We start from the raw sequence: 10,434 nt of genomic DNA on the forward strand, positions 1-10,434 counted from the left end.
CTCCGATCCTCCGCGCCCCGCCCCCCGCGCCCCGCCCCTCCACTCGCGGCTGGCGGGAAGCGGAGCCACCGGGAGGGACCCGACCCTCCCGGCTCCTGACCATTCCGCAGATGAGCAAGCCGGAAGGGGGTAGGGGGAGTGCGGGAGTGGCTGAGCGGGGTACCTAGAGGATCACGAAATGCCCCGGAGACCTCCCTTGAGACTGTCCATCTCTAGGCGGGGGAACCCAGACTGCCTGGGGAGGTTATTTGCATACGGCCAGTTAAGGCCCCAGAGGGTCTTAGAACCCGGTCCCCAAATTCCCAGTTCAGTGCTCAGGTGTGCTGTCGCCTGGACAGGGTTCCGGTGTGGCAGAAGATCGCCTGGGACCTGCCTGTCCGTTGCTCCTCCTGCAGAGAAGCTTGGAGCCCGGCGGTAGGGGTGGTGGGGCTTCCAGCTGTGAACACACTGCAGGGTTCTGGGGTCCACCCTGCTGGCCGGCCCTGGCCTGGGAGCCTGTCTGGTCGCCCTGCCAGAGTGCGGTGGGACCCGGTACCAGCCACGTGCTCTACAGTGGATGGCAGGGGGCTGGGCTGGGGCCTCCCCTGGGGACAGTGGACTGGGGCTGATCCAAAAGGGTCATGGGGCTAGGAGAGGGTGCCAGAGGGGGCTGTGTACAAGAGGGGCACCAGGGTGCCTGGCACACAGCAGGCCGTTGACCAAAAGACTTAGCTGGCAGAACCGGACCTCGAGCCTCTGGTGCCTCTGTGGGGTGAAGTGGGGAGCACTGCAGGGCAGCAGGGGCGGATGTCTGCTTCTTGGGGTGAGGGTGTTTGTCTAATGCCTTGAAAGGACCCGAGGAGCAAGGGTAGGGGGGGATAGCAAGCCTCTTCGCGGGGTAGGGGGGCAGGCTGCCTCCTCTTTCCTGATGGCTGCACAGCACAGCCAAAGGGAGGCTCAGAGGGGATCCTTTGAACTGAGGGACCCTGAGGCTCACCCAGGAGCCCGTGTCCAGGGTCACATAGTGAGAGCGGTGGAGCCAGGGTTTGAACCAGTGTGGCTGAAGGCCCTGCTCCGTCCACTGTGCTCCTCGGTGTCCGTAACTAGTAGTGGGCTGGATCAGCCAGAAGCCGTTGACCGTGGCTTGCTCAGGGGTGGGGTGAGGGGCCTGTGCTCCAAGGGAGGGAGCCTCCTTTTTACTCTATACACTTCTGCGTTTTCATTATTTTGCTTTGGAATCTGTGTTTCTTTTATTTGTACTTTCTTTTACTTATTTCTGATTGTGCAAGTCATGCCTGAATATGCCCTTTGCGTTTAAAAAAGGGGTCATTCTCCACGGAGCACATTCCCCCTGATCACTCCCAATCCCACCCGGTCCCAGACCTCCTGGTTACCAGCTGGATAAGGATCCTTCCCGACCTGACCTGTTGGTGGTCATACTGGATACCTGCATAAGGAAAAAGATTCACAGAAGTCCTAATGGGGATAATTACCTGTGAGTCACTTTAAAAAAGAAAGGAGCCTTAATCCCATTTCCTGGACGGCAGGTGGTTTGGGCGAGAGATAAGGCCTGGGAGGGCTGGGTATGGGTACAGCTGGCGAGGGGTAGAGACTCAGAGAAACTCTCTGTTCTGTGTCTGGGGGGCAGTTTCTGCCACCTTCTACAGGGAGGCCTCAGGGAACAGGAGGGTCCCCTCCAGAGACTCAACTAGCTGAGTCCCCACTTCACAGATGCGGACAGAGAGGCCTGGGAGATGAGATTGTAGGGCCAGAAATGGGTCTGGAGTCTCTTGGCGGGGAGCAGAGTGAAGCTACTTAAGGACAGGAGATCCTGAGTCCCACCTTTGGGGGGACAGGGAGGATTCAGATCCTGTAACGGCTGCCCCTGGCTAAGAAGCGGTCTAATGCCGTGGGCCTGGGACACCGGGGCTGGGGCTGGAGGGAGTGAGCCTATTAGCCCTGAGAGAATCTTGTGACACTGGGCAGCGGGCGCGACCATTGAGGTGGGGTGGGAGCCCCCTCGGTCCTCTGGGCCGGCCGTAAGTGCCATGCTGGGACGAGAAGGAGGCTGAGAGAAGGAGGTGACCCAGGTACCGAGGTAAGTGGCCTCGTGGCCCCGCCCGAGCTGAGGCCAGCAGACTCCCCGCTCAGGGGTGGGGGTGCTCTGGGACTCCCTGTGCCTCAGTTTCCTTATGTGGACGGTGGGAATGGTAATGTCCACCACGGAGGCCCGGACGGTGTGGTCGCCGTCCCTGCAGCCGCTGTGAAGAGAAAGTGAAGTTCAGGGTCAGGTTGAAGCACCAAGCACCCCTGCTCATTCCCCGGAGGCCTAGAACCTTCTCCTGACCCCGGGTCCCGAGCCCTCTGCTTTGGCCCTTCTCGGCTTCTGTTTTGGAAGTGCTACTCCGTGAGTGGCCCCAGGCCCGAGGGTGGAACCGTCTGTGAAGCCTTTTGCCCCACTTAGCATCCAGTGCCTGACTGGCTGAAGTCTTTCAGCCTTGGGTCCATGCCACGAGGCCACTTGTTTCCCCACAAGAAAGGGGTGATGGCCCCGACACTGACAGCCACAGCCCCTCACTTGTCTGGTCCTCACTGGAGCCTCCCCGTGACCCCATGAAGCTGGCAGGACAGGTTATGCCCGCCTGATGTAAGGGAAACTGAGGCCCAGAGAGGAGCTTTGGCCTGGGATTACAGAGCAAATTGGAGGCAAGCCCACATTTGGATTCTTTTTTTTTTTTTTTAAGGTTTTCTTTATTTATTTGACAGAGATAGAGGCAGCCAGCGAGAGAGGGAACACAAGCAGGGGGAGTGGGAGGAAGAAGCAGGCTCATAGCGGAGGAGCCTGATGTGGGGCTCGATCCCAGAACACCGGGATCACGCCCTGGGCCGAAGGCAGACGCCTAACGACTGAGCCGCCCAGGCGCCCCTGCGTTTGGATTCTTAGTCACTGTGTGATGTTGATGGAAGTAAAGCGTCTGTGGGTGGCTTTGCCCTTCTACCTGCGTCCCGAGTCCTTTCCCAGTCACGGGTGCTCCCTGACCTTCCCCAGCCCTCCCTGGGACCCCAGCCCAGAGCACATCGCTCTCAGGCCTGCCTGGGCTAGCCCAGCCGAGCCCAGTTAGGTGTGACTCAGCCTGGTGGGTCCCCTGGTCGGGTGATTCAGGAGCTGGGCCGCCCCCCAGAGGCCACAGGAAGCTCCCTGTCTGGGCTCTCTCTCTGTGAGGCATCTGGCCTTTCTGTGTCTGACCTTCGAGCTGGGCAGACTCTCCGATCCCCGAGGTCCAGTGAAACATTAAACACAGCCAGGCTCTGGAAGGGGGAGTGGGAGTGGGGGCGAGAACACGAGGCTCAGACCCTACTCTGTCACTGAGGCCTTAGGGAAGCCATCACCCTCTTGTGGGCCGTGGTTTGTACAGCAGGGGGCTTGGTGGATGGGCTCCAGGGCCCCCTTGGCTGGCCCCGTGGGCAAGTCCTGTGTGGCATTTCCTGGGCATGGGCTGGGTGCTGTGGCAGGGGACCATGAGGACCCCAGAACCTTGCGGAGAAGTATGGGCAGGTGGTGCAGTGTGAGGGATTCTCAGGAACATGCTCAGTGACAGAAGCCAGGCCCCAAAGGCCACGTATTGTAAGATTCCATTTACATGAAATGTCCAGAAAAGGTAAATCAACAGAGACAGAGGGCAGATTGCTGTTTACGGGGCGGGGGGGCGGACAAGGCGTGACTGCAGGGGGCACGGACGTTCATTGGGGGTGATGAGAGTGTTTTGGAACTTGATATGGATGGTGATGGCGAGACATCGGAAGTGTACTAAACGTCACTGACGGGTACACTCTAAATGGTTAATTTTATGTCATGCAAATTTTACCTCGATTAAAAAAAAAAGTAGAAAAAACCCCCAGGACAGGAGCCCCTGACAGTCTCAGAGCAGGAGTGATGTGGTGGGAGTGAGAGGCTTGGAGGGCTTGGGGGCAGGTGCAGCGGGGGCTGGGGCTGGGGTCAGGGCACAAGTAAGGGACAGTGCAAACTGTTCTCCAAACCAGGATACTTCTTTTTTTATGTTCTATTCTGAACTAAGTTTAGACTTACAGAAAAGGTACAAAGGTAGCAGAGAGAATCCCTGCGTAGCCTTCTCCCAGCTGGGGGGTCACTGTGCTGTGGCGCTCGCCACCATAGCCCCCTGGTGTCCCACCAGCTTTCCCACAAACTGTCGAGGCGACCCCAGAACCCCATCCAGAGTCTGCATTGCATTTGGTTGTCCTTGTCTCCAGAGTTTCCTGCACTTGGTGACATTTCCCTGTCTCTCCTTGTCTCCCGTGAGCTTGGCACCTTTGAAGAGTTCTGGAGTACCAGTCAGTTGTCTTGTAGAATGTTCTAGCACCCGAGGTTGGCTGGCGTTTTCTCATGGTTAGGCTGGGGTTTTGCGTTTTGGGCAAGAATACCACCGCAAGTGTGTCCATCTCTACGGATCTTCCCAGGGGCTCGCGATGCCCGCGTGTCTTGTACTGCGGCGTTCACCTTGAGCGCCTGTAGGGGGAGGCTTCAGAAGGTGAGGGGGGCCGTCGGTTTGAAACAAAGTGGGTATAAAGCGGGACCTTTCCGTGCCATGGAAGAAGGCACAAAGGGTCACATTGAGGAGACTCGAGGTCTGGCCCAGTTCCGTGCCTGACCCCCAGCACCTCCCCTCAGCTTCTGGGCCTCAGTTTCCGTCTGCATGTGAGGGTCAGGACGGCGTGAAGGCCTCCCACCTGCCCAACCATGTCACGTTCCAGGGGAGGCCTAGGGCACTGACCACAGTGCCTGTGGTGGCCCAAACACTGTCACTTTACTGTGGATCCAACATATTTATTAGGCAGGCTGGGCAGGGCTGTGTCCCCCGTGGCACAGAGAGAAAGCAGCTGAGGAGGCCTGAGCCTGCCCAGGTGACGCACTGGTGAGCCCAGCAGAGCGGCCAGTCCCAGGGCTCAGTGTCCAGAGCTGCGTCCACCTGGCAGGAGCGCAGGGCCTGCGTCCTCCCGACTGTGGTGAGACAGACCGTCCTGCTCAGCCGGGACAGTTCTGTGCTCCCCAAAAGCCCAGCCCGCAGGGTGGCAGCAGGCCTGACACAGGGACCTTCCCTGCCCTGAGCCCTGCCAGCCTCTCAGGGTGGCCGAGGGGCCCTCACTAGCCTTGAACTCTTGCTAACTCCTGTTAGGCATCAGGGTGGGAGCAGCTTTTTGACTGGGCAAAGCCTGGCCCCGGAGTATTGTGTGACTCCAGGCAGGCCGCTTTCCCTCTCTGACACAAAGGGAAGAGGTGATTTGAGGGTGGGCCTGCAGGGTGGTGGTAAAATACCTGTGTACCTGGACTCCCCCACTGGGCTGGGCCCAGGTAGGCAGTGTTGATATCCCATTCTACAGTGGGGGAAACTGAGGCGCTGAGAGTTTAAGTGAATTGCCTGAGGTCACAGCCTGAGGTCACAGTGAGTTAGTGGGAAGCCAGGATTTGAGCCAAGCTCTGTGTGGTATCAGTCACTGAATGAATGAATGAATGAATGAATGAATGAATGAATGAACGGTGAGAGAGGGAATGAGAAATACTAGAACATAAAGCACAGGGTGTGGACAGATGCAGGCCTCTCAGAGCGCCGGGCTGTCAGCTGGCCTGGGAAGGAAGGGCCGGGAACCCTTCTGGGTTGAGGGGACATGAACTGGCCTTGAATCAGAGGAGGGGTCACTTGACAGGAGACCCAGGGTGAGGGTGAGGGTGAGAGAGAGGACAGGACGCTGGCAGCTGAGGCAGGAGCTGCAGTGGGACCAGCTGTGGGGGCAGGGGTGCCCAGAGGCTCCTGCCAGTCCGGGGAAGCCTTCTGGAGGGTTGCGGGAGTTGTTGGGTGGAAATGTGCTCCCTAGAGCCACTGCAGTGGGCTGGCAGGGGCTGCCGGGGTGAACCCAGCCCCTCCCTGCCCAGTGCTTGGGGAGCCTCGCCCCAGTTCTGGAGTGCCCGCCCCACCCCACCCCTGTCTTCTCTTGCAGAACTTTCCAGAGCAGCAGCTGCAGCAGGAATGGCCCCGCCTTGGGTGCCCGCCCTGGGCTTCACCCTGGTGCCCAGCGTCGGGGGCTTCCTGGGCTCGTACTATGTCCGCGGGGAGGGCCTCCGCTGGTATGCCAGCCTGCAGAAGCCCACGTGGCACCCGCCCCGCTGGACGCTGGGCCCCATCTGGGGCACCCTCTACTCGGCCATGGGGTAGGTGGGCTGGGCTGTCCTCCCCCTTTCGAGGCCCGAGGGCAGAGCTTCTCCTCCACATGCTCCTGGGGCCGCAGGCGTTTCTTGGCTGGCATGGTCTCCTCCAGGGCCCCCGGGGAGGGGCGGGCCGGATGGCGCAGCCTCCCGCTGGCACCCTGGCTGTTTTTGCAACTCCAGGGGATGGCGGCGGGCGGGCTCAGTGTGTCAAGGCCAGACCTGGGCAGCTTCCAAGACAGACAGTGGCAGCAACAGTAACAATTCTCGTACCTGCCACTTGTTGAGCACGTGCTCAGTGCTGGGGTCTGGGTTAATTTTCAAGACCACCCACTTGACAAGGGGCGTCCTGCAGGAAATCCTGTGACTACACCCCTAAAATTGCCGGGGAGTAAAGGAAGAGCTGGACGGGGGAGGGTACCCCCTGGTGGCTTCATTGGGAACTGCATCTAGCTGATGAGGCCAGCTCCCTGCCTCCTGGGTCTATGCCAGCTCAGTACAGGGTTGGGCTGCAGATGCCAGGCGCCCAGAGAGCAGGTAGCAAAGCCAGGCTGGATGCCCTGGGGTTCTGATGGGAATAAGACAGTCCGTACAAACTGGGTGTCTCGTGGGCACCACCCCCAGCCAGTCCCGGGCTCCCGGCTCTTGCTGCGTCCTGCTTTCTCCTCCCCAGTCCCGGCCCAGGCACCACTGTTTCTACCTCACCTTGCTTCAGCCTCCAGGCCTCCCCACCTTCTCTTGGCTTTCCTCCACCAGCGAGATTCTGATATAGCCCAGATGTGACCCTGGTCTCTCTTTCGTGGGACCCTGCAGAGGCTCCCTATGACCCTGATAAGGTCAAATCTCTCACAGAGTAAAGAGCTTGGACTCTGGCCCTGGCCACCTGGGTGCAAATCTTGCCTTTACCGACTCGTTGCCTGCCAAGAGATCTTAGTCGCTTTGCCGTTCTGCGTCTCAGTTTCTCCACCTGTAACATAGGGGTGATGGTACTGCCCACCTCGAGGCAGTATCGTGAAATGCGTTAATGCTTGGAAAGAGCCAGAGCATTGCCTGGAGGTGGAAGTGCTGGGGGATACTCGCTGTTCCTGTTAGCGGGGTTACTGCTGCCCTCGTGGTTCTAAGAACCATCCTTGACCAGGGGCCCATCTGTCTCTTCAGCCTCACCTCTCTGCTGCCCCCCAGACCTCAACCTCCAGGCCCACAGGCCGATTCAAGGGTTCACACCTGCCCCTAAGCGTTTGCAGATGCTTGTTTTCTCAAGCTAGCAAACTCCTACTCGCCCTGTGAGGCCCAGCCGAAATGTCCTGTCCTCTGCGCGGGCGCCCCTGGCTCGGTTAGGGGCCTCTTTCTCCCTCGTAAGCTTTTCTCTCCAGACGCTGATGATAATAATGGTAGATATTCACTGAGTGTCCCACGTGCCAGCTGGGGACCTGAGCACTGCCAGGGTGTTAACTCAAATCCCCACAGCAATCCTGGGAGCAATGAAGGCCCAGGGAAGTCAAGCGACTTTCCTGAGGTCACAGAACAGTCATGGCAGAGCATGCCTTGGCTGCCACTGTGTCGTCCCATAGGTGAGCGTGGCTCCCTGCCCTGCAGGGTGCTTTTGGTCTCTTCCCTGCTGCTGCCCTGACTGGTGGCCTCTGTTTCAGGTATGGCTCCTACATGGTCTGGAAAGAGCTGGGGGGCTTCTCGGAGGAGGCTGTGGTGCCTCTGGGTCTCTATGCCGGGCAGCTGGCCTTGAACTGGGCATGGCCTCCCCTCTTCTTTGGCAGCCGACAAATGGGTTGGGTAAGTGTGGCCTTGGCCAGTCTTCTTGGTCCCTGGAGATGGCCCGTGGAGGAGCGGCCCTTCCTTGGGGGGCATAGGGCATCGCATCCTAGATGGGGTGGGGGATCTAAAGACCCGGGGGTGGGGATGGCGCATGATTCGTGGTCGGCATGTCTCAGAAGCTTTTAGGGGACCCAGCGGCCTCCCGTGGAGCCCTGAGCTGCTTCTCCGATGAAGGCAGCTTGTGGGGTTCTGACGGAACCAGATGGGCTCGCTGGCTTGGTTGAGGGGACATCGTATAGGAAGACAATACATGCATTCCTCACACGGCTCGGATCAGCCAGGGGTGACTGTCCCATTTTACAGAGGGGAAACTGAGGCAGAGAATGAGGGAGGGACTTGACGGGGTCACCTGGGGGTGGAATGGAGTAATCCCTCGAGCGTACCCTGTGAATGGCCAGCTGGGACGCCCATCCGGTGAGTACGAGGCGCCTCAGGCCTCCCTGTCCGTGTGTCTCTGCAGGCGCTGGTGGACCTCCTGCTGACAGGTGGGCTGGCAGGAGCGACGGCCGTGGCCTGGCACGGGGTGAGCCCGCCGGCCGCCCGCCTGCTCTACCCGTACCTGGCCTGGCTGGCCTTCGCCGCCACGCTCAACTACTGTGTGTGGCGGGACAACCAAGGCTGGCGCGGTGGCCGTCGGCTTGCCGAGTGAAAGTGCCCCGTCCCCTGAGGACCCCAGCTGCTGCCGATCAGGTGTTGCCCGTGGTGGTGGCCCTTATACTTCATGGCTGCCTGGCCTGCGGGTCCGTTCGGGGCTCAGCCCCGGTCACCACCAGCTTCCGAAGTGCCCCCGGCCAAGCCTCTCTCCCAGAAACGGCGTCCTGCGCTTTCCACACTGCTCTGAGCGTGCTCTCGGAACACGAAGGTTAGAAGCCAAATAAAGTGTTTAACCTCCTGGCAGTGGCCTTTTTACTTGGGGGGACCCCTGGCTGCGGGGAGGGAGGGGAGCTCATCCTACTGTTGGAATCTGACCGGCCTGAACCCTCCAGATGAGGCTGGACCAGGTCAGCGCTTACCCAGACTTCTCAGGTCCCTCCCAAGACCCTCTAAGAGGAGGTGGCCTTCCCTGGGCTGGTTCGGCCCGGAGCCCCCACCCTGGCTATGCTGTGCTTAGACTGGCACGCAGCAGGCCCGGGCCTCGGTCCTGTCTACTCTCTCAGCCTCCAGGAAGCTAAGCGCGGGGTGTGGGCCCTCAGCTGGCCTCAGCCAGGATGGGGCTGGGCCCAGAGCTGGGGACACCGCCCGACCTGCCCCTTAGGGGCTGGGTCTCATGCCAGCGTCACTCCACCGGGGGCAGCCCCGTAACCCCCACATCGGCAGTAAGGCCCGTGTCCCGGCCCCAGAGACCACAGCCCCTCGCTGGCCTGGCCTGCCGAGGTTAGGAGTCACCCCCAGCTTCGAACTGGGTTCTCCAGGTCCTCTGCCAGCAGAGGCCTCTTGTACAGGCAGGGTCCCCCTGGGATGACACCTCTGCTCCAGCTCAAAGCTGTGCCCTCTGTCCATCGCTGCGGCCCCGGAGCGCCTGGGACCTGCGGGCCTTTGCAGCTTGTTTTGTTTTGGGGCAAGTGTTGTGTTTAGCTGTCGTTTGGGCAGGCGGGTGTTCTGAAGGACCCAGTTACAAGGCTAGGAAAGCTCGGGGAGAGGTAGCTGACTGCATTTGGCCCAGAGAGGGGGTGGCTCTCTCCAGGGGCCCTCACCTCTGCTGGACATCCGGCAGATTCCGCTCTGCGGGAAGCCATGAGCACCCAGCCAACTCCTCATGCCGTTCCCTGATCTCACCAGGGCAGAGGGCTCAGGTGGGGGATTCTTTGAGCATCCTTTTAATTATTTCTGAAATTCTCCAAGATGGTCCAGTGGGGGGGGGCTGAAGTGTCATCACAGGCCCCCATGGGCCCCCCAGATGTGCCCTACTTAGCACTTAAGTGTGCCTGAGATTTCTGGAATCCTTTCAGTGATGCTCACGCGGGCTATTTTTTTGTTCCATTCACTCGTGAATTTGTTCATCTCTAGCAATAGCCCACATCCTCCCAGCCACATGACACACACGGCCACAAAAATGGCCCAAAAAATGGAGACACAGATGTACTTTGCCACTGTGTTTGCTGGCTTTCTGGCAATGCTCCCGCCCACCCCTGTTCTTCCTAAGTAGACTGCGTCTCCCCTTTCCTCAGCTTTGACATCCACTAGGAACATCAGGCTTCCGACAACGTCCACGTTGGTTTAATAGGAAAATCCACGCCTCACGATGCCCGGTCCTTCTGGTCTGTGCTCCTTCCCGGAGCTGCTTCGTGCTGTCGAAATCTTAAATCTGGGCGTTTGCTCCCCTCCGTAGCCCACTGGCCACAAAGGATGCAAGACAAGGTCGCTCACACAGCCCAGGGGGCTCGGCCGGCCAGCCGTCTGCAGGGAGG

General features: G+C 59.8%; 1 protein-coding gene across 1 annotated transcript in view; it reads left to right on the top strand.

The window, feature by feature from the left end:
• The window catches only part of TSPO (translocator protein), a 9,065-nt gene extending 142 nt beyond the window's left edge, over nt 1-8,923 (top strand). The window contains exons 2-4 of the mRNA XM_034643411.1: nt 5,992-6,202; nt 7,846-7,984; nt 8,487-8,923. Of these exons, the coding sequence (XP_034499302.1) occupies nt 6,021-6,202; nt 7,846-7,984; nt 8,487-8,675 (510 nt within the window). The 5' untranslated portion in view covers nt 5,992-6,020 and the 3' untranslated portion in view covers nt 8,676-8,923. The remainder of the gene's footprint in view (nt 1-5,991; nt 6,203-7,845; nt 7,985-8,486) is intronic.
• The last annotated feature ends 1,511 nt before the right edge of the window (nt 8,924-10,434 follow it).

Source organism: Ailuropoda melanoleuca, chromosome 15 (genome assembly GCF_002007445.2).
Source record: "Ailuropoda melanoleuca isolate Jingjing chromosome 15, ASM200744v2, whole genome shotgun sequence".
Lineage (NCBI taxonomy): Eukaryota > Metazoa > Chordata > Mammalia > Carnivora > Ursidae > Ailuropoda > Ailuropoda melanoleuca.